Source organism: Mustela putorius, unplaced genomic scaffold, assembly GCF_011764305.1.
Source record: "Mustela putorius furo isolate JIRA1106 unplaced genomic scaffold, ASM1176430v1.1 tig00003846_pilon_pilon_pilon, whole genome shotgun sequence".
In the NCBI taxonomy this organism is placed as follows: domain Eukaryota; kingdom Metazoa; phylum Chordata; class Mammalia; order Carnivora; family Mustelidae; genus Mustela; species Mustela putorius.
In genome coordinates this window covers 7,022,971-7,047,096 of record NW_025421999.1, presented here as the reverse complement: position 1 = coordinate 7,047,096, position 24,126 = coordinate 7,022,971, and the positions used below count along the sequence as shown (strand labels likewise).

The following is a 24,126-nucleotide window of genomic DNA, read 5'->3' as shown; positions in this document are numbered from 1 at the left end:
TCATTCATTTAGCCTTTATTTATAAATTTAGAAGTAAACATAATGAGGGATGCCTGGGTGGCTCAGTTGGTTAAGCAGCTGCCTTCGGCTCAGGTCATGATCCCAGCGTCCTGGGATCGAGTCCCACATCGGGCTCCTTGCTCAGCAGGGAGCCTGCTTCTCCCTCTGCCTCTGCCTGCCATTCTGTCTGCCTGTGCTTGCTCTCTCCCCCCTCTCTCTCTGATAAATTAAAAAAAAAATCTTAAAAAAAAAAAAGAAGTAAACATAATGAATCCCTTCCCTCAAGTACCTCATACCTTCTATAAGAGAGAGAGAGAAATATACACATTTTAAAAATACAGAGTATGCCAGGTGATGATAAAGGCTACAAAGAAAGACAAATCAGAGTAAGAGATATAGAGTGAAAGGGACTGCTCTTTTCTATAGGGGTTAGGGGAGACCCCTCCAATAAGGTGATATTTGAGCAGAAACATTGAAAGAAGTGAGGAGGAAGTTAGGTAGATATCTGAGGAAAGACTGTTCCAGTGTAGTTGGGTCACAAAGAGAGGGTAAAGAAGTGGGATCTAGTGTCAGAGAAGCAAGGGTAGCCTGGGAGACAGATACTGTTGAGCCCTATGGGCCATTGTGGAAACTTTAGCTTTTACTCAATATGGGATGGGAAACCATTAGATGATATGGAGGAGAAAGGGATGATTTACATTTCAACAAAAGTCACCTGGGCTACTATGTTGAATATAAACCACAAAGGGGCAAAGAATAGAAGGTAGGTAAATGGTTAGGAAGATATTGTAACAGCTAGCTGAGAGATGATGGAAGGACTAGAGTAGTAGCAGTGGAGGTGCTGAGATGTGATAAAATTCTGATTATATTCCAAAAGAAGAGCCAACACAATTTGCAACTGGATTGGCTGTACTGCATGAGAGAAAGAACAGGTGAATTTTTGGCATGAGCAAATGGAAGACTGAAGATTGAAGATGCCTTATACTAAGATAATGAAGGCTGCAGGAGGAACAGGTTTGGAAGAGGTGAAAGAAATTAAAGAGTTGATTTTGGATACATGCATTTTGACATTCCTAAATAGACACTGAAGTGGAGATACTAAGTGGGCAACTAGAATTCAAACTGGGGTTTGGGAGAGAGATTGGACTAAAACTATAGATTTGGAAGTCATCAGAGTGTTAATGTTGCTTAAAGTTATTGGGCCAGATAAAATCATATACTAAAGGGACATAGGTAGAGCAGAGAAAGGGTCTGAAGATTGAGTTTGTACTCTTCAAAGTTTAGAGAGGCCAGTGGGGTAGGGCATCAATCAGAGAAACTGCTATCTGGGAAGCCAAATGAAGACAGTGTCTCAAGGACGGAGTGAGGGATCAACTAACTGTGTATTGCAGCCGATGGTTCAAAACAATTAGAACGAACAACTGGCCATTGGCTTTGGCAGCGTAAAGGGCTTTGCCGACTTTGGTAAAGGTGGACAAAACCAATATAAACTTTCATAAAAGTAAATAAAAGCTTTTGGAACGAAGGAATCAAATTCTGATTGCAGGTTCAGGAGAACATAGAAAGAGAAGAAGTAAAAAAAAAAAAATATGGGTAACTGAGATTTGCTATAAAGGCAGGAAAAGAAATAGAACAATTGCTGGGTGCTTATGATGGAACTAAGGGAAGCATTTTGTTGCTATTATTTAAAAGCAAGAAGGAGCAAAGGCTGAATAAATGGCTACAGATACAGACACTGACACCTGTTATACTTGGTGGTGGAAGCATGTGGAAATTCTCTTCTTACTGCTCTTGTTTTGTCAACTTATCCCCTTGCTGCTTTTTCCTATAAAACATAATTTTTACTCTATGTATGCCAATGTCTTACGATAACTAGTGCTTGGCTGTGCTCAAAGAGCCCTGTTTCTGTGAACTGGATGTCCAAATAAAGGCACTGGCGAACAGTTGTATATGAACAACTAAGATGATATGAATCATCGGGCTGGGAAGAAACAATTTTCCTAGCTGACAGCTGCCACACAAACTAGTTACTAGAGTATTACTTGTCTCAGCAGAATTAGGGTGAACATTTATTGGTATAGAATTATTAGACACTAGCCCCCTAGTTTCATGTTTTACACTGTTATCTAGCAAACTATTCAGGCACTATGGGGTGCTAGAAGAAGATAACAATAAATAAAAACATTACCTTCCATATAAGGAAGAAATGTCAGGCATTTCATGGCTAGTAAAGGGAGACATATTTAAGAAGATTCCTATATTTAAAATGTGGACAATATTTAAGGCAAAAACTGTACTCATAAAAGTTCCATCAGAATTGAAAAATATGTTATGTATTTCACTTTGAGATTCCCATTCTAGGAATCTACTTGAAGTATAGTAAAACACACAATGTTTTATTCACAAAGCAGTTATCTTTGATTGCTAGATGCTAGACACTGTGCTAAACATTTGAGACAAAAATTTGAGATAAGGTTGTCCTTCTGGCAATTGCCTCACTCTAGTAAATGAGTAAGACCCCATACCTTTGTTTGCTGACTTTGGGAAACATTCAAGTTCCTTTCTTGCTCAGAAAAGGAGGAGAGAGTATGGGAGAGTCTTATAAATTTCCCCATCCTGATGCCCACAGTCCAGCTTATTTTAGATTGCTTCTCTTAACTTACCTACATAGCATTTTCGTTGCTTCTTGAAAATCTATACGCTGCAAACCAATGTGCCGGTTTTGCCACTTCCTATGCCTGAAATTGTCTCTCATTAGGTGAAAAGCTCTTTCTTTTTTTTCTCAAATGACTCAACTCTTATCTGCTGCTATCGTCTGGTAGGGAGGTATCGTGGTCCTTACCCCCCCATCCTGGTCTCTACTCCTTTCCCCTTAATTTGTTCTTGTCTCCTGCTAGTGCCAGTCCCAGGGGGGTCAGTCTCTTTCTTCTTCCCAAGGGGATAAAGATTTTAAGAAACACAGTGTGTCTTCCATTTATTCTCTCACAATGGGGAGCTTCCATTTTACCTATTTTAAGCAGATCTTCCAGCCTCCATCAGTCAATTAACTTTAAAATAGAATCAATCAAACCACCTTTCTAAGCTCTTGCTATTGATGCATATTCGAACTATTATAAATGCATTAAAGAGATTGGCTACAAAAATGCTAGTCACATGGAAGACAGCTTATTAAATCATGTCAGGCAAAGATACATAAAATACAATATCTAAAAAGATTATAATATAAGCCCAAATCCAAAAATTAACAATAAAAACAACACTTGAAAGAAATGCAATAAAGTTGTTAAAGACATAAAATTGTCTTCTTTAATTTTAATTCTATTCTCTATAAGTGCTTTTACATTGGGAATAGCAGTAGTTAATATTTTTCCTATAGATCACACCTCTAATTCTGTTATGGGATTATATTTTTTAAACAGTGAATTTGTTTAGAACCAGTATATTATTTCAAGGCAGAGATGGTAAATTGATGACCTGTAGCTGTGTTTTTATGGCCTATAGTTCAGAAGAATTTCAATTTATTTTGGTAGTATTCAATATACGGACTTCTAGAATTTGGGGTTTTCCTGGAAAAAAAATCAGATGATACTGGCATCACAGGATCCACTTTTTCATATGGCAACTCTCAGATTGGCTTTTTGAAATAGGAAGAAACTCTAGTTGTACTTAAGTTCACCCCACTAACGCCTTCTCTCCTGTCTCTTTTTTCATTAGGCTTGCCCTGTTATTTCCATCCCTGCAGTGTACTTTATTCATGGTCTTGCTTGCTTCATAGTAATCAGAATTTGTCCACTTGCAAATTTCCTTTCTTTTTTTAAAAACGATTCTATTTATTTATTTATTTGTCAGAGAGAAAATATGAGTGGGGGGGCAGAGGAGAGGGAGAAGCAGGCTCCCCACTGAGAAGGGAGCCCCACGTGGGACTCGATCCTAGTACCCCGGGATCATGACCTGAGCCAAAGGGGTTGCCTAACCAACTGAGCCACCCAGGCATCCCCATTTGCAAATCTTCAAAAATTTCAATCAATGCTTCGGTTATCCTTTGGTTCCCTTCATTTTGCTAGATAAACATGAAGATTCATTTTTAAGAAGTCATAACTTAGGTGTCATAAGACAATATAAAATTGTCTGATTTTCTTCTTTCTATGCAAAGAAGAAGAAAGTAGACACAAGTTTTATCTGCTTTTCTATGGTATCAGGCAACTAATTTGTTGTCTCTCCATGATAAATAGTGAAACAGTTTAAAACAGGACAACAAACTGTGTCTGTAGGCTTGTTATGTCTCAAGGCTATTATGCACACTCACAAAATTTTCGTCTTTTGTCAGCTGACTCGTGTCTAACCAGCCATCAATAAATTACTCTTGATGTTTCTAATACTAGCCTGTTTCATCTTGGTATACCACATCTAATTTCTGGCAGCATTACTAATGACTCTAGAGTAGAAAGCACAGATGGAATCTCTAGCAAGTAATTTACCACCAAATATATACTTATATGTATTTGAATAATATATGCATAACATATGAATATTATTTATAATATATGCTTATATATACACTACTAATAATTACTTTTTTTGAGGTAAAGATGGACCTTCAGATTGCACCATATGGACTATCAGGATCATTGTTTTACTCCTGGAATTACACGATATATTGGTTTACTCTATGCTATTAATTAAGTACATTGTACTTCTGGCATACATTTTTAAAAGAGGAAAATGAAATTATAGTAGTGACATATCACAGAGATATCAAGTTGCTTGGGCCATTGACAATCTTAAAGTATCTTAATACAAAACAAAATTTAAAAGCCTGCCATCAATCCCAAAATAAAATGATTAATTCCCCCAGAAAGTAGTAATAAGAATTTTCGTATCTGGATATTTAGATTTTTTCTTTTGTCTTTTGCTCCTGATTTTTTTTTTTTTTTGGTTATGATTTTTAAAAAAACTGCAGTCCTTTTTTTTAATGTAGTAAAATGTATCAAGCTCTTTCATTATTTCTGAATTTTTAATATTAGGACTTAATGTTTGTTCCACATTATAGAGACATTTTAACCTATCTGCCTAGTACTTATATGTTTTAATTATTTTACATTTAAATCTCTGATCTATTGAGAAGTTATCCTCATGTGTAGCGTGAGGGACAGATCCAATTTTATTTGTTTTTCATAAGTCTATCCAGTTACTCTAATATCACTTATTTGAATCTACCATTTTTGTGCTGAGTTTTGATGCTGGCTTTATCAGAGTATACATTTTTTACATGCAGTTAGATCTATGCCTATATTTTCTATTCTATTCTATTCTATTGTTTATCTATTCATATGCCAATATCACACCTTTTTTTTTAATTACAGAGATTTTAAATAGGTTTTAGTATCTGGTAGGACTAATACCACATCCATTACTATTATTTTTCAGGGTCTTTCTGGTCATTTTTGTTTATTTTTCCAAGTGAACTTTATAAACATATTTTCTAGTTAAAAAAATAAAGAAAAAAAGAAAAGTCCAAAACAAAAAAAGCAAAACAAAAAATACCTGACAGATTATTATCCAAGTTTGATATGCAGTGTATTCATTGTTGTTCCTGAGTATTTTTTTTTCTCAAAGATTTATTTATGTATTTTAGAGGGAGGGGGGAGAAAGAGGTTCTTTTTTTTTAAGATTTTATTTATTTATTTATTTGAGAGAGAGCAACAGCGAGGGAGAGAACACAAGCAGGGGGAGAAGCAGATGGGAGAAGGTGAAGCAGACTCCCCACTGATCAGGGAGGCTGACATGGGGCTCAATTTCAGGACCCATGATCATGACCTGAGTCGAAGGCAGACACCCTGGGAGAGAGAGACTTAAGCAGACTCAGGCTGAGTCACCCAAGCACCCTGGGAGACAGAGGCTTAAGCAGACTCAGGCTGAGTGCAGAGCCCATCACAAGGCTCAGTCTCACAAGCTCGAGATCATGTCTTCAACCAAAATCAAAAGCTACTCACTTTAACTGACTGTACTATTCAGGCACCCCACTCCTGAGTAATTTCTTATTTCACTCATGACTTATTTGTTGACCTAGAGGTCACTTAAAAGTGTGTTCTAGGGGGGACAAGATGGCGGGGAAGTAGGAGGAGGCGCCTTTCAGCCAGTACCCCAAAGTGAGCTGATTACCTACCAAAGAACTCTGTTCACCCATGAAATCAGCCTGAGATCAGAATTATACACGTCTGGATCTCTACAGGGGCAGAAGACGCCAGTGGGCAGGTAAAGCAGAGTGGGAACGGCTGATATCGGAAGATAAACAAAAGGGGGAGGGAGCCACCAGAGGCGACCAGTTGGAAAGTAATACCCCAATACGAGCGAGAGTGCCCTGCGTCTGGGGACCAGCATTAACGTGGAGACTGGTTGAAAGCATTCCAAAAGAGCAAAGGATCACGGGGCGGGGGGGGGGGATTTGTGGGAATCAGCTAGGGACAGGGGCTTAAGTCCCTGGTCCCAGGACAGCCTCCCCTGGTGCTGAGGCAGAGAGAGTGCCGCGGAGAAACCAGGTCTTGGTCCCTAACCGCCAGCGTGCCCGAGAATGCGTGGGTTCTGGCTCCTGTGAGGGAATGGGAGCCACGCCGGTGGGCAGAACGAGCGAGCCCTACTACAAAGCCTGAGATACGCACGCACGTCCCTTATGCTCCCCTGAGAGAGTTACAAAGGCCCGGCCAGCGCTCTTTGACCCGCGCCATTGTTTCAGAGCCTAAGCCCCGCGCCCCAAACTCTCCCCTGACAGAGGTGTGCAAAACCCCAGCCTGGTGCTTTAGGACCTGCACCCCGTTCTCAGTGCCTGAGACAAGCGCACGACCCATAGCCACCCCTGAAAGAGGTGCGTTCAAGCAGGGCACTCTTAGACCCAGGAAGACCAGGCACTCCCAGCCCGGGCCAGCGGGAAAATCTCAGTGTGCCATTGCTGCTTGGAACCTCTCTGGCGGTCGGGAGCTCCCAGACAGCTGCCACTGCCTTGGCTTTGGGTACAAGCAAAAGATCCTGCGTCCCCAGGATCTGCAACTTGGAACCTGCTCTGCCAGTGGCCAAGGGGGAACTTATTTAGGCTCTCCACCCAGACTGAGGCTTCTCTCTGAGAGGGAGATCAGGGTGCGGTTTGTTTTCCTCTAAAACTACAAAAACAATCAAAAGCGGTCAAGGTGAGTGGAAAAAAAAGTGAACAAACACAAAAACTGCCAGAGAACAAAAGCCTGAAAAAAAAAAAACCAGTTACCTCAGAGCCCACCCCCTTGAGGGGGGCGGGAGGACTTAACTCAGGAAAGGTCATTGACTGACAACTCACGTGGCAGGCCCCTCCCCCAGAAAACAAACCAAGAAAGGAAAAAAAAAAAGAGAGAGAAAAAGAAAAGGACTAAAAGAGAACAACCACTACTTCATAGGAAAATTTTTATTTTTCACTCGTTCCCACTATTTTGGTTCATTTTTTTTTTACACATAGGTAATTTTTTTAACCTATTTACCATCACAGCGAGCTGTACAGTACATTAAATTCCATAATACCCTTCTAACCTGAACTTTTTGATACATACACCTATGTTTTTCTTTTGCATTTTTATTTTTTGAATTCCTCTTTTTTAATTTAGTTTAGTTTAGTCTAGTTTATTCCTTTTTATTTTTATCCTCTAATATTCATATAGAGTTAAACTTCAAAGTAATCCCCTTTCCCCAATCAATACTACCCCTATAGGTAAACCAATTTTTAATCCCCTTTATCTTAGGAAAGTTGAGTCCTTTAACAAAGATATCAAGATACATCCAGGAAGAATCAAAACAACCTTCCTCGCACACACTGAGAATTTATAACCACTCTCCCATCTTCTTCTTCCACCAGTGTTTCTGTGTTTTTGTGTTTGTCCTGATAGCATATAAATCTTACACTTGGGGTTCTTTTTGACGAGTTTCTTCCTTTATTTACATATATATATTTTTTTCTCTTGTCATATACTTGTATCAGTCTTTTTGTTTGTCTGTTTTTGTTTGTCTACTTCATAAATCTTACCTTGGGGCCCATCTGGGCTGAACCTTCTCTTTCATCTTCCCTTTCTTTCCTGTCTCTCTCTCTCTCTTTTTTTTTCTTTTTCTTTTCTTTTGTCTCTCGTTTGGGTGGGGAATCCTGATTGCTCAGAAGTGTTCCAGGGTGCACCTTGACTGCAACACAGTTGATACATCCAGCTACATCTGTTCAGTCATCTCCCACCAAAATGATAAGGAGGAGGAATGCCCAACAGAAGAAAAATACAGAGGATGGGCCTTCTGCAACAGAGCTAATGGCTATCAACATAGACAATCTGTCGGAAAGAAAACTCAGGCTAACAATTATCCAGGCAATAGCTAGGTTGGAGAAAGCCATGGATGACCAAATGGAATTGATTATGGCCGAACTAAAAGCGACCAGACAGGATGTTCACAATGTTAGGGCGAAGCTTAAAGCTACCAGGGAGGAGGTTCACAATGCTCTCAATGAGTTCCAATCTAATCTAAACTCTCTCAAAGCTAGGGTAACTGAGACAGAAGACAGAATTAGTGATCTGGAGGACAAACAGATAGAAAGGATCAGGAGGAAGCCTGGAAAAAACAGCTTAGAAACCACGAAAACAGAATCAGGGAAATAAATGATGCCATGAAGCCTTCCAACGTCAGAATTATTGGAATCCCTAAAGGGGAGGAGAAAGAAAGAAGTCTAGAAGATATAGTGGAACAAGTCCTTCATGAAAATTTTCCCAATCTCGCGAATGGAATCAGCGTTCATGTACTAGAGGCTGAATGGTCTCCACCCAAGATTATACATTCCAAAGAAACATCACGTCACCTGATAGTCAAATTGAGGAATTATAATTGTAGATATAATCCTTGAAAGCCGCCAGGGCAAAGAGGCTGCTTACTTTCAGAGGGAAGCCCATCAGAATAACATCAGACCTGTCCACAGAGACCTGGCAAGCCAGAAAAGGCTGGCAAGATATATTCAGGGCACTAAATGAGAAGAACATGCAGCCAAGAATACTTTATCCAGCAAGATTGACATTCAAAATGGATGGAGAGATAAAGAGTTTCCAAGACCGGCAAGGCTTAAAAGACTATGCAACCACCAAGCCGACACTGCAGGAAATATTAAGGGGGGTTCTATAAAAGAGGAAAAATCCTAAGAATAGCATTGAACAGAAATATAGAGACAGTCTACAGAAAGAAAGACTTCAAAGGTAACTCGATTTCAATAAAAACATATCTATCAATAATCACTCTCAATGTGAATGGCCTAAATGCGCCCATAAAACGGCACAGGGTTGCAGATTGGATAAAACAACAGGACCCATCCATATGTTGTCTACAAGAGACCCATTTTGAACCTAAAGATACACCCACACTGAAAGTGAAGGGATGGCGAAGCATCTTTCATGCCAGTGGGCCTCAAAAGAAGGCTGGGGTAGCGATTCTCATATCAGATAAATTAGACTTTAAACTAAAGACTGTAGTCAGGGGTACAGAAGGACACTACATAATCTTTAAAGGGACTATCCACCAAGATGATTTAACAATTGTAAATATCTATGCTCCCAATATGGGAGCAGCCAATTACTTAAGAAAACTGTTAATCAAGATAAGGAGTCATATTGATATGAATACACTAATTGTAGGAGATCTTAACACGCCTCTCGCAGAAATAGACAGATCATCGAAGCAGAAACTCAATAAAGAAACAAGAGCATTGAATGACGCATTGGACCAGATGGACCTCATAGATATATACAGAACATTCCACCCTAAAACAATAGAATATTCATTATTCTCAAGTGCACATGGAACCTTCTCCAGAATAGACCACATACTGGGTCACAAATCAGGACTCAACCGATACCAAAAGACAGATTATTCCCTGCATATTCTCACATCACAGTGCTTTGAAACTGGAGCTCAATCCAAGGAAAAGTTCAGAAGGAACTCAAACACCTGGAAGCTAAAGACCACCTTGCTTAAGAATGCTTGCATCAACCAGGAGATCAAAAAAGAACTGAAACAATTCATAGAAACCAATGAGAATGAAGACACTTCGGTCCAAAACCTATGGGATACAGCAAAGGCGGTCCTAAGGGGGAAATACATAGCCATCCAAGCCTCCCTCAAAAAAACTGAAAAGTCCAGAATACACCAGCTGTCTCTACACCTTAAAGAACTGGAGAATCAACAACAAATCAAACCAACTCCACACATAAGAAGGGAAATCATCAAGATTAGAGCTGAGATCAATGAGGTAGAAACCAGAGATACAGTAGAACGTATCAATGAAACTAGAAGCTGGTTTTTTGAAAGAATCAATAAGATCGGTAAACCATTGGCCACACTAATCCAAAAGAAACGAGAGAAAGCCCAAATTCATAAAATTATGAATGAAAAGGGAGAGATCACAACTAACACCAAGGAAGTAGAAACAATCATCAGAAGTTATTATGAACAGTTACATGCCAGTAAGCTTAGCAACCTAGATGAAATGGATGCATTCCTGGAAAACTATAAACTCCCAAAATTGAACCAAGAAGAAACTGACAACCTGAATAGACCGATATCTAGTAACCAGACTGAAGCAGTGATCAAAAGCCTCCCAAAAAACACGAGCCCATGACTTGACGGATTCCCTGGGGAATTCTACCAAACTTTCAAAGAAGAAATAACACCTATTCTCCTGAAGCTGTTTCAAAAAATTGAAGCAGAAGGAAAACTTCCTGACTCTTTCTATGAAGCCAGCATTACCCTGATCCCCAAACCAGGCAAAGACCCTACCAAAAAGGAGAATTTCAGACCAATATCACTGATGAATATGGATGCTAAGATTCTCAACAAGATCCTAGCAAACAGGATCCAACAGCACATTCAAAAGATTATCCACCATGATCAGGTGGGATTCCTCCCTGGGCTACAAGGATGGTTCAACATTCGCAAATCAATCAATGTGATACAACAAATTAATATGAGAAGAGAGAAGAACCACATGGTCCTCTCAATTGATGCAGAAAATGCATTTGACAAAATCCAGCATCTGTTCCTGATTAAAACGCTTCAAAGTATAGGGATAGAGGAAACATTCCTGAACCTCATCAAATCTATCTATGAAAGACCCACAGCAAATATCATCCTCAATGGGAAAAAGCCTGCAGCCTTCCCATTGAGATCAGGAACAAGACAAGGATGCCCACTTTCATCACTCTTGTTCAACATAGTATTAGAAGTCCTAGCAACAGCAATCAGACAACAAAGAGAAATAAAAGGTATCCAAATTGGCAATGAAGAAGTCAAATTCTCTCTCTTCGCCTATGACATGATTCTTTATATGGAAAACCCAAAAGACTCCACCCCCAAACTACTAGAACTCATACAGCAATTCAGCAACGTGGCAGGATACAAAGTCAATGTGCAGAAATCAGTGGCTTTCTTATACACTAACAATGAAAATACAGAAAGGGAAATTAGAGAATCTATTCCATTTACTATAGCACCAAGAACCATAAGATACCTGGGAATAAACCTAACCAAAGAGGTAAAGGATCTGTACTGGAGGAACTACAGAACGCTCATGAAGGAAATTGAAGAAGACACAAAAAGATGGAAGACCATTCCATGCTCTTGGATCGGAAGAATAAAAACATTGCTAAAATGTCTATACTGCCTAGAGCAATCTATACTTTTAATGCCATTCCAATCAAAATTCCACCAGTATTCTTCAAAGAGCTGGAGCAAATAATCCAAAAATTTGTATGGAATCAGAAGAGACCCCGAATCGCGAAGGAAATGTTGAAAAACAAAAATAAAACTGGGGGCATCATGTTACCTGATTTCAAGCTTTATTACAGAGCTGTGATCAAGACAGAGCTGTGATCACCAAGACAGCATGGTACTGTCATAAAAACAGACACATAGACCAGTGGAACAGAGCAGAGAGCCCAGATATGGACCCTCAACTCTATGGTCAATTAATCTTCGACAAAACAGGAAAAAATATACAGTGGAAAAAAGACAGTCTCTTCAATAAATGGTGCTGGGAAAACTGGACAGCTATATGGAGAAGAATGAAACTCGACCATTCGCTTACACTGTACACAAAGATAAACTCAAAATGGATAAAAGACCTCAACGTGAGACAGGAATCCATCAGAATCCGAGCGGAGAACATAGGCAGTAATCTCTTCGATATCAGCCACAGCAACTTCTTTCAAGATATGTCTCCAAAGGCAAAGGAAACAAAAGCGAAAATAAACTTTTGGGACTTCATCAAAATCAAAAGCTTCTGCACAGCAAATGAAACAGTCAAAAAAATAAAGAGGCAGCCCATGGAATGGGAGAAGATATTTGCAAATGACAGTACAGACAAAAGGTTGATATCCAGGATCTATAATGAACTCCTCAAACTCAACACACACGAAACAGGCAAACATATTAAAAAATGGGCAGAAGATATGAACAGACACTTCTCCAATCAAGACATACAAATGGTTATCAGGCACGTGAAAAAATGTTCATCATCACTAGCCCTCAGGGAGATTCAAATTAAAACCACATTGAGATATCACCTTACAGCAGTTAGAATGGCCAAAATTAAGAAAACAGGAAACAACATGTGTTGGAGAGGATGTGGAGAAAGGGGAACCCTCTTACACTGTTGGTGGGAATGCAAGTTGGTGCAGCCTCTTTGGAGAACAGTGTGGAGATTCCTCAAGAAATTAAAAATAGAGCTTCCCTATGACCCTGCCATTGCACTCCTGGGTATTTACCCCAAAGATGTCGTGAAGAGAAGGGACATCTGTACCCCAATGTTTATAGCAGCAATGGCCATGGTCACCAAACTATGGAAAGAACCAAGATGCCCTTCAATGGACGAATGGATAAGGAAGATGTGGTCCATATACACTATGGAGTATTATGCCTCCATCAGAATGGATGAATACCCAACTTTTGTAGCAACATGGACGGGACTGGAAGAGATTATGCTGAGTGAAATAAGTCAAGCAGAGAGAGTCAATTATCATATGGTTTCACTTATTTGTGGAGCATAACAAATAGCATGGAGGACAAGGGGTGTTAGAGAGGAGAAGGGAGTTGGGGTAAATTGGAAGGGGAGGTGAATCATGAGAGACTATGGACTCTGAAAAACAATCTGAGGGGTTTGAAGTGGCGGGGGGGTGGGAGGTTGGGGTACCAGATGGTGGGTATTATAGAGGGCACGGATTGCATGGAACACTGGGTGTGGTGAAAAAATAATGAATACTGTTTTTCTGAAAATAAATAAATCAATTTAATTTAAAAAAGTGTGTTCTATATTTTAATTATGTGATATTTTTCTCCAAATTTTAGTTTTTAAAAAATTAACTTCTAACTTCATGACAATGTAGTTAGAAAATAAATTCAATATGATATAAAATCTTTAAAATTTGTCAGTCTTACTTTATACTCTAGTGAAATGTTTCTCTATCCTGGATATATAATAGAATTACCTGAAGAGGTTTTCAGGCATACTAATGCCTGGGACTCACTCCAGACCAAAGAAGTCAGAATTGTTGGGGGTAGAAGGCAAACATTTGTATTTTTAAAGATATCCTGGGAAATTTGACAGTGTACCTTGGCATACTATATCATGAATTTTTGTAATGTTTTATGTAAGCTTAAATCAACTGTATTCTTCAGTTTTTGAAGAAATACAGTTATTAAAGAATTTATATAAGGGTTTTCCAAATGTCCTTTAGATTTAATTTGTTAATTATGTTGTTCAAAGACAGTATATCTTTAATAACTTTTAAAATATTTGCTCTATTAATAAACAAAGAGAAGTATTTTAAAAATCACTCTCTCTAGGAGTATGGAATTATGAATTTCATTTTGTAATTAGCAGAACTGTTTGTGTGCTCTCTCTCTCTCTCTCATCTACTATCTTTGGTACTAAAACCATATAAATATAGCATATGAAGGTTAAATACTCCACTTTAACTAATTTAGGTTTTTTCAAAGGCATTTTAACATGTTAATTAAAAATTCCTAAAATTAGTCAAACTTTTAATTCTTTTGTATGCCAATCACCTCACTGTAGAGGGGATAGTTAATTCTATTTCAATTTTTTACCCCCAATTTAGACATTATTGTGATTATTTTATAGTATAATTTTTTTTCTATTTATTCATAAGCTTGCATTTTCTTTGCTCACTTCTTTTTTTTTTTTTTTAAGATTTTATTTATTTATTTGACAGAGATCACAAGTAGGCAGAGAAACAGGCAGAGAGAGAGGAGGAAGCAGGCTCCCTGCGGAGCAGAGAACCCAATGCGGAGCTCGATCCAGGACCCTGGGATCATGACCTGAGCTGAAGGCAGAGGCTTCAACCCACTGAGCCACCCAGCCACCCCTCTTTGCTCACTTCTTGAATCTCTGTGCTGGATTGTTTGTTTTCAGTCAATAGCATTTCTGTTCCTTTTTACACTCTCCCATGTTACTAAGAGTGGTTGAAAGCCCGAGAAACTTATTTTTGAGAATCCCTTGTCGGGTGGATTCTGATGTACTATATGGTTACTAACAAAACACACGCACACACAAAAATAATGTCAGCCACCACTGTCAATTACTGATTATTTCCTACTCATCGTGCAATGTGCTAAGTGTTTTACACTCACTATTGCTTTGAATTCTCTCAATAATCCTGTAAGGTTGATATTGTTAGGATGTTCTAAGTTACCTGACTGGTTTCCCAGGATTGGAGCCTGGAATGGTATGAAAGCAAGGCTGATGCCCATATTTTACCATATTCACAATGTACAACACATTGGCAAAAAAAGATTATAACACTCTTGAAATTATACCTATTTCAGTTAATAATGTGGAATATTCAACTAAACTTTTGCTCCTGACTTTGGAACCCAGACTTCTGTGTCCCTTTTGTTTTTAAATGGAAGCTGTATTTTTAATACCAAATAACAGACATGAAAATAAATTTTTGGAGAACATAAAAAAAGAAAATGAATAACAATGTGCACTGAATTTCTTATTATCAGGTATATTTAAAGTAAGCATTTAAGTAACAGAATGTGTATATAAATGTGAAAAAACAAAAATGTCCAGAAAAAAGAAAAGAAAATTAGAGCATACTTCCCCAGAACCAACAGCTGCTTCTTGAACCTTGTTCAAACTCCATATTCTACTGCTAGTCTCTGGTTTTCAATTCATGGGGAAGCTGTGGCTGCTGCTTTCTGCATTTATCTAATTTTTGGGTTGTATCTCCACCTCTGAACTTTGCTCTCCCACCCTGCCTTTCTTTCTTTCTTTTTTTTTTTTAATATATATTTTTAAGATTTTATTTGTTTATTTGACAGACAGAGATCACAAGTTGGCAGAGAGAAAGGCAGAGAGAGAAGGGGGGAAGTAGGCTCCCTGCTGAGCAGAGAGCCCAATGCGGGGCTCTATCCCAGGACCCTGAGATCATGACCTGAGCCGAAGGCAGAGGCTTTAATCCACTGAGCCACCCAGGTGCCCCTCTTTTTTTTTTTTTTTTTATAAAGATTTTATTTATTTATTTGTCAGAGAGAGAGAGAGCATGAGCACAGGCTGACAGAGTGGCAGGCAAAGGCAGAGGGAGAAGCAGGCTCCCTGCCGAGCAAGGAGCCCAATGTGGGACTCGATCCCAGGATGCAGGGATCATGACCTGAGCCTAAGGCAGCTGCTTAATCAGCTGAGCCACCCAGGCATCCCTCCCTTTCTTTCTTTCTTTCTTTCTTTCTTTCTTTCTTTCTTTCTTTCTTTCTTTCTTTTTTAAGATTTTATTTTTATTTATTTGACAGACATCAAAATGGGCAGAGAGGCAGGCAGAGAGGTGGGGGGAGGGGGGGAGCAGGCTCCCTGCTGAGCAGAGAACCCGATGCCGAGCTCCATCCCAGGATCCTGGGATCATGACCTAAGCCAAAGGCAGAGGCTTTAACCCACTGAGCCACCCAGGCGCCCGCCTCCCACTCTTTCTTACAACAATTTTTATCCTACCACATTCCTTGTATTTAATTTCTTTCTTCTTGAAATATTTAGAATAATCTCTTTTTTTCCCCTGACTGTTCTTTGACTAATCCAATTTGAGTCTTTCCTTCTTAGATCCTTTTTCTTTTCTCTGCAGTATACATTAAAATTTTTCTAAACTCCATTTTGTTGGACCGAAAATACCTGTATTTTCCCTTATTTCTGAATAATTTGCCAGGTATAGAATTCTAGGTTGGTAATTACTTTTTGAATCTTGATAAAGTCATTTTACTGTCTATTGGTTTCTATTGTTACTGTCAATGTCAGAAGTCAGATGTTAGTTTACTTCTCCTATTTTAGGTAGTCTATATTGTCTTTCTGGCTAAGTTAAAAATTTTTTTTTTCTTTTGCACTTTTAACTTTTACTAGAATATATTTAGGATTAACTGATTTTATTTATTTTTTATTTTTAAAAAATTTTTAAAAAGATTTTATTTATTTATTTGACAGAGAGAACACAAGTAGTCAGAGAGGCAGGCGGAGAGAGAGGGGGAAGTGGTCTCCCTGCTGATGATCCCAGGACCCTGAGATCATGACCTGAGCTGAAGACAGAGACTTAACCTACTAATGGTGGGTAGTGCCCCTAACTAATTTTATTTATGCTGATTTGTATTCATTTGGTTTACAGAATTTGAGAATTACTATCTTTCATTAATTGTATTTTCTCTTTGAATATTGATTCTCTACCATTTGCTTTATTATCTCCTAGAATTCTGATTATATGCATTTTGTGCCTCCTCACACTCTCCTTCCTGCTTCTTACTCTCTCTCTCTCATATTTTTCCATCTTTTTCTCTCCATGGTACAATTCTGGGTGATTTCCCCAAATCTATCATCGACTTTACTGACTCTTCAATTCTGTCTAATTATCCAACTGGCCCAATGACTTCCTAACTTTAGGGATTATATTTTTTATTTCTATAGTTCAGTTGCATAAATTCCTTGTCTTTTCTAAGAATTTCTTGTTCCTTGCCTTACTTTAAATCTTTTTTTCCATTTCTTTAAATATATTACTTTTAAAAGATTTATTTATTTATTTTAGAAAGAGATAGAGAGTGGGGGAAGGGGCAGAGGTAGAGAGAGAAGCAGATTCCATACTGTGCTCAGAGCCCAGTTTGGGGCTTGATCTCATGACCCATGAGATCATGACCAGAGCAGAAACCAAGAGTGGGGTGCTCAACTGACTTATTTTATGTATTCTTTTTGATCATTTTACCCTTTGCAGATATTAAGAGTCTAATATTGAAGTTTATTGTTTCTGCTATATTGTTCACAATGATTTGTTTCCTGATGTATCTAGTAATTTTTGATTGTGAATTCTTGTTCATTAGAACTTTATCTGTGTGCATTCTTTGAGACATGGTTTTAAAGACTGTTTCTTCCCAAATATTGTTGTTGTTTTTAGCAGGTATCTCAGTTCTCAAACCCAACTATTTTTTAAAAAAGATTTTATTTATTTATTTATATTTATTTATTTATTTATTTATATTTTATTTATTTATTTATTTATTTATTTATTTATTTATTTGACAGACACAGATCACAAGTAGGCAGAGAGGCAGGCAGAGAGAGACAAGGAAGCAGGCTCCCCGCTGAGCAGAGAGCCCAATGTGGGGCTCAATTCCAGGACCCCAGGATCATGACCCGAGCTGAAGGCAGAGGCTTTAACCCACTGAGCCACCCAGGCACCCCCAAACCTAACCATTTTAAATATGTTATTATAGCCTCAGTCTTTCTTACCTGGATACAAAATGTCATGGGAATTCTGGTTCCAGATTTATTTGAATAATGCTTATGACTAAGAATTCTTTTTCTTTCCTTCCCTTTCTCTCTCTTCCTTTCCTTCCCTTTTGTCTCTGCTCCTTTCTTTTCTCCTTTCCTCTTCTTTTTTCTCTCTTTTCCTCTCCCCATTTCAAATTCTTTCCTTTTTACCCACTCAGAGCCAGGACATAGACAAAGACTATTTCTCTCTAGAGGAGAGTTTACCTTCCAGTGAGTTGCACTTTAGAATTCTAGTTTTATGGAGAAGTCTCCAACCTGTCCTCATATATAGTTTAACCCTAGGTTTTGTGTAATCGATTACACATTTTAATTCAGATCTAGGCCATAAAAGTTTGGAATAAATTCTCAGAGCAAACACCAATTCGTGAATCTTTCTAACAATAGAATTACTTCCCACCAGCTCAGGCATACATTCAAATGTAGATTTTATATTTTATCTAGTATTTTTAATTATGTTCTCCCAAAGAATTTTCTATAAATGTTTAGTCTGCCATATTGCTAGAAATAGCAGTTAACAATCATTATTAAAAATGATGCTATTATTAAAAACAGATGCCAATCTGTTGTTAAAAGTGTTTGCAATGCCTAATTATAATGCCTATTATTGGTTACCACAAAGGAAAATTTTAATTTGGGGCTAAAAGTAACAGTTTATCCTTTTTATTATGCATTACATAAAATTGGTAAATATGTAACTGATTTCCTTTTTCATAAGCTTTTAAATTATTCAAGTATAAACTGTATTTTATTTTAGTTAAAATTGAGATCTGACATTCCTTTTCCATTTCAACTATAAAATCATATATGGATTTTTAAGCAACTTTACTGCAGTGATTCTTGCTTTTTCTAGCTACAAGACAATAAACGGCAGTGTTTATGAGTGCTGATAAGATTCTGAATTCTATTCTGTCCTCATTGTTCCTGCTGTGAAATGATTGCCTATTTTAAAACCACCCAAATAGAGACTGATTGCTATTATGAACAAAGAAGACTATTCATAGAAATAACCTTCCTTCTTGGCATTATGGGTAGCAATGGTGATGAAAAGTCATATACTATACTGTAAAAGTCAGTCTTGCAGTGCACCCCAGTCACGGGCACTGAACGTTTCACTCACTTGCTTGTTCATCATTTAACCACTTAACCTATCAGCCATTCAACTCTGTCTCCTTTTCCAGACATAGCTATTTGATGTTTCCAGGCAAAACACATCTTCTTTTGCTTGCTATTCATTAGTGTCCATCAAAATATACTTTTTTATATTAAAAAATAAGAATGTGCTGAGATGGAATGCCAGAAACAGGCCGTTTTTCTTGGTAATGGACAAATAGCATCAATGGGACCTTCCAGGGGTGAACCCCATGTCTTTCAGATGTTAAATGATTCATCTGACAAGATAATGAATTGGTTGCTTTTTTTCAGGGAAGATTTGCAAAGAATTTCTTTTCCCTGGATAGACAATTTAGAAAATGTTGTGAAAGGATATAAAAAGAAAGGATAAAGAAAGAAAGCTAGTTTAATATAAATGGATTCTAGTCAGAACTGTGGACATATAATACTCGGATATCTTGAAGAATATCTCCTCCTGGGCAGACATGTATTTGAGATAAATATTATTCCTGCAGCTAGAAAATTAGTTTTTTTTTTTAAAGATTTTATTTATTTATTTGATAGACAGAGATCACAAGTAGGCAGGGAGGCAGGCAGAGAGAGAGGGAAGCAGGCTTCCTGCTGAGCAGAGAGCTGATGCGGGGCTCCATCCCAAGACCCTGAGATCATGACCCGAGCCGAAGGCAGAGGCTTTAACCCACTGAGCCACCCAAGTGCCCCTAGAAAATTAGTTTTAAGCTTTATTTAGAATTTTATTGAAGAATGGATGAAAAAAAATCACAGAAGTGATTTTTATTTTATGAATTTATATCTTTATAATAATAATATAAACTTTACTCACCTTTTTCTGTGTTTATATAAATAGCTAAGTAGACATAATATCAGAATTCGGGTTAAACATACATCTATACTCCTTTATTCTTAGAAAACAATATCTGAGACAGGGAACATTACAGAGGCTCTATGTTAAAGAGTTTGGGGAATGGTGATGTCTTAGTTCAAGCTGCTCTAACAAAAGTATTAGGGACTGGGTAGTATGTAAACAACAGAAATTTATTTTTTTACAGATCTAGGGACTGGAAATCCATCATCAGCTTGCCAGAGTAGTTGGGTTATGTTTAGAAATCTCTTCCAGTTTGCAGGCTGAGGACTTCTTGCCCTCGGACTAAAACTGAAACATTGGTTCTTTCTGGGTCTTAAGTCTGCCAGTTTTTGGACTGGAACTACACCAACAATTTTGGTTCTTAGGCCTTCATATTCAGACTAGAGCTATACCATTGCCTCCCTTTGGCCTCCAGCTTTGCTGACTGAAGATATTGGGACTGCTCAGCCTCCATAATTATGTGATCCAATTCTTTACAATAAATCTGTTATAGAATATATCCACAGATTTACTATATACACTGTAGTAAATATAGTACAGTATATATATACTGTTAGTTCTCTTGGTATCCACCTCTGACTGTCTTCTGAGTGTGACAGAAATTAAAGGTATAATCAATAATATCAAACTGTGCTTCACACACAGAGACAGCAAAATCCACAACATGCATTTTCCTCAATATTTATTGATCAGCCTAGATACATGATCCCTATTCAATATGGGGCTTAAGGTAGAAAGTAATGTAAATAAACTTAGAGCAAGAAATGCACTTTTAAATTTATTTATTAATAATCTAATTTTTTGCAAATTCAAAAAATTGAGGTGAGAAGCAGTCACTCACAAGCATCCTTTGCCTGTAATCAATCAAATCCTTAATGTTTTTCTAGAAAAAAAAACTGCTGATTTTTGATAACTGCAAATACCAAAATGATCTTTACTCATTGAGAGTACTGTGAAATAACACTAACAATTGGAAGTCATTTTATAATTGATATTTTCTTTTTTTTTTTTTTTAAGATTTTATTTATTTATCTGACAGACAGAGATCACAAGTAGGCAGAGAGGCAGGCAGAGAGAGAGGAGGAAGCAGGCTCCCTGCTGAATGGAGAGCCCAATACAGGTCTCGATCCCAGGACCCTGGGATCATGACCTGAGCTAAAGGCAGAGGCTTTAACCCACTGAGCCACCCAGGAACCCTATAATTGATATTTTCTAGTGATGTACAAAAACCCTGTTGTCTAAGATTCTAGATGTGGTACTATTAATGCCAATGAAATTGAAATAGGAAGTCTTTGGAAAGTTGTACATGGTATTTGGATGTTAGGATTCCCTTAATATTAGTCAAAAGTGACAATAGAACATTTAGTGACCCATTAAAGTTGCTCCTTCAATGCAGTTGGTTTTCACTCATTCCTGAGGAAAAGTGTGACCAGCCATCTAACAACAAAGAAAGAGTTTTAAGCTAATTTGGATTTACTCAGTTTGTCAATAATTCTCAAGGCACTTTGCCACCTATATTGCAGAAAGAACAATCAATTATTCCAGAAAAAAAAAATCAATTCACAGGTACAAGAGACTGAATTAGGGCCATTGTGACCGGAATAGAAGGTTAGGAAAATAGGGGAAGAGACAGACCACGCATGGTATTAAGGATCATTCAAGGAGTTTTCTGTTTTTGAGATACACTGATTGACCCACTTTCTGGGTAACTGAAAGTTTTCCATTTTCATATTTTAGAAGAGTACAATACTAGAAATGGATTTGGTTTAAGAGCAATATATCCCTAAAATGTTAGTTATGGCTTCCACTTCAGCCCTTTGAAAACATGTCTATCACCATTGGTTATTACAAAAAAATTAAGTATACTAAAATAAATACCAGAAGGAGAGATTGGTTCAGGAGGTTAAGCTGTTGATTGAAATAAGTGTATTCATGAGAGGGAGGAAAAAGTTCCACTGAGGAATTTGAGTCTTGTGCAGTCCAATCTTGCCTGAGCTGACCCTATTACTATAGGCCAGCTAATTAACCTCCATGTGCCTTGACTGCTTATCTGTAAAGTGAAGATAATAATGACCCACTAAAAGAATTGCAAATCATTCTATAAACACCAACAGTTATAAAAATAATATAAATAATTACTTAGCTCAGTTGTAAGATTTTAGTCTTTAACCCAGAGTTTAAACATCTCTCGGCCTAAATAGTATGTCAGGTTTAATTTTTGTCAAACAGCTTTTTATGTATATGCATGTGATAGAGTGAACTCATATTTAATTCCATAATAGCCAAATTTGTATTTATTGAAAGTGTACCTTCTCTTTCTGATGCCTATTGTTCAGTCTGCAATACACTGTGTCCTAGATTATCACTGTAACTCCTATTGGCAGCACATGGTTTAACACAGTGTAGGAGATGTTCAGAAAGAAGTAGGGAGGGGGATTTAGGGGGAGGCAAAGGCACTTCTAATTTCTTTTTAAATGACAAGTCTTCTTGCCTCTTAAATAAGAGTATGCTTTTATTATTCCATAAGCCTATTGCAATTATATTAATTATAATTAAGCAATTCAAATTGGATCAGCAGGCACATAATAGCATGCCAAGAAGTGGCAAAATGAAGGGGCTCCTAGTTGTGTTTTATTGTGGATTTACTTATTCACATTGAAATTGTCATCTCTTTTGTGTTATTTCCAATAATTTTATGGGAAGTGTTTATAAAACTGTATTTCTTCAGTGGCATAAAGATTACCTGTTACTGTAATTATTCTTGGTTATCATGCTACACTTTCTTTAGCAGATAAAAGGAAATAACAACTAAATAATAAAATATTTACAGAATTGGATTGGCTGTTTCTTTGTGAACTTGGAAAAGAATCATATATTCTGTTCAATTTCTTCTTTTTAAAAATTCATGTCTAGTAAATATGTAGGCTGTTTCCTTGATGATATTAATGACTCAGAAGTGTGACTACCATGTTTTTGCTGGTGTGATCTGGCCTATAGCTAAATGGTTGTCTAGAGATCCTGGTTAGTGACCAGGACTAGTTAGTAAGGGACAATGAACTGGACAGAAACAACCTTTAACTTTCAGCCAGTTCTTCTGTTTTATGTGACTACTGTTGTCCTAACCTTTGTTCAGCTAAAGTGAGGAATACACATTTGATTTCTTCACTGAAGCCTGAGCAATATATCTAACATGTAATGTGAGTTTTATTCAATTCTCACCTGACTAAGACTTCTTTCCCAGTTTCCATTTCTTTCTGCTCTGGCGTTGCTCCCTTTGATTCTGTTGCATTTTGATGGTCAGGGCTTGGGGTCAAATCTTTGAGTGAATTTTTCTCGGAGATTTTATCTGTGGAAAGGAAAGAACATTTAGACAGAAGAATATATGCCACTCTTGATAAGTCATATTGGACAGTATAAATTACAAAAATGCTTATTGTTACTCCAAAATAGTCATAGGAATGCTTCCCCTAGGATTCCTGTTAAACAAAGTTGGACCTCCTGCAGGTGAAGTTAACTTGTAGATACCTTCAGGCTGATAAAAAGTATACTTAGAGTTGGTGTATTATGCAGCAAAAGGTTCATTTAGTATATTTCTCTTTGAAACTGGCTAAACTGAGATTAATAAGGAATAATCATTCAAAAGACATTTCAGTTCTGCTATGGTATTATTCATAATTTGTGGCTGAAACTGAAGCCTCATAAAATTCAGAAGAATAAAACAGAGAGAAGTGATATCACTGACATTATTTTAGAATTTTGCATTCTAGTTTTTTAATGAAACAAAATTTTTGGTTTTGTTTTGATCATCTTTAGCTATGACATCTTTTCTGAATAAGCAATACAAACTAATATGTACTAGCTTCATTTTTAGTCCAAAAGTTAAGATTTCCCTTCAAGCCTACAAATACAATTTCTAATTAAAATAGTTTAAATTGTAGTGTGCCAAGAGAATAATCAATTCACTGGTAAATATTTGGATTATAGAGAAGATTTTAATGAAAGTAAATGACTTAATATAAAAAGAAAATAGAGAAGGAGCAAAGAAATAGAATGAACAAAATTTAATGGTTATTCATTGTCTACAGTTTCTAATTTATTTTTAATTGGATGTACTGTGCTTAGGAAATTAGAATCAATGTTCAAATCATAACTTTTATTTTTGGTAATACATTATAATTGGAAAAACTTAAGCCAATCCAGTATTGAAAATCTGGATTCACAAAAATGATAAATTATGTGTGATCACTTACTTCCACAAAAGTTTTTTACCACGTAAGTC

The 24,126-nt window shown here is 37.3% G+C and overlaps 1 protein-coding gene across 1 annotated transcript in view; it reads right to left on the bottom strand.

Annotated features, from left to right (window-relative positions):
* Positions 1–24,126, bottom strand: part of CNGB3 (cyclic nucleotide gated channel subunit beta 3) — a 155,365-nt gene that overhangs the window by 117,586 nt on the left and 13,653 nt on the right. Inside the window, exon 3 of the mRNA XM_004766970.3 lies at positions 23,067–23,193. Coding sequence (XP_004767027.1) covers positions 23,067–23,193 — 127 coding nt within the window. The remainder of the gene's footprint in view (positions 1–23,066; positions 23,194–24,126) is intronic.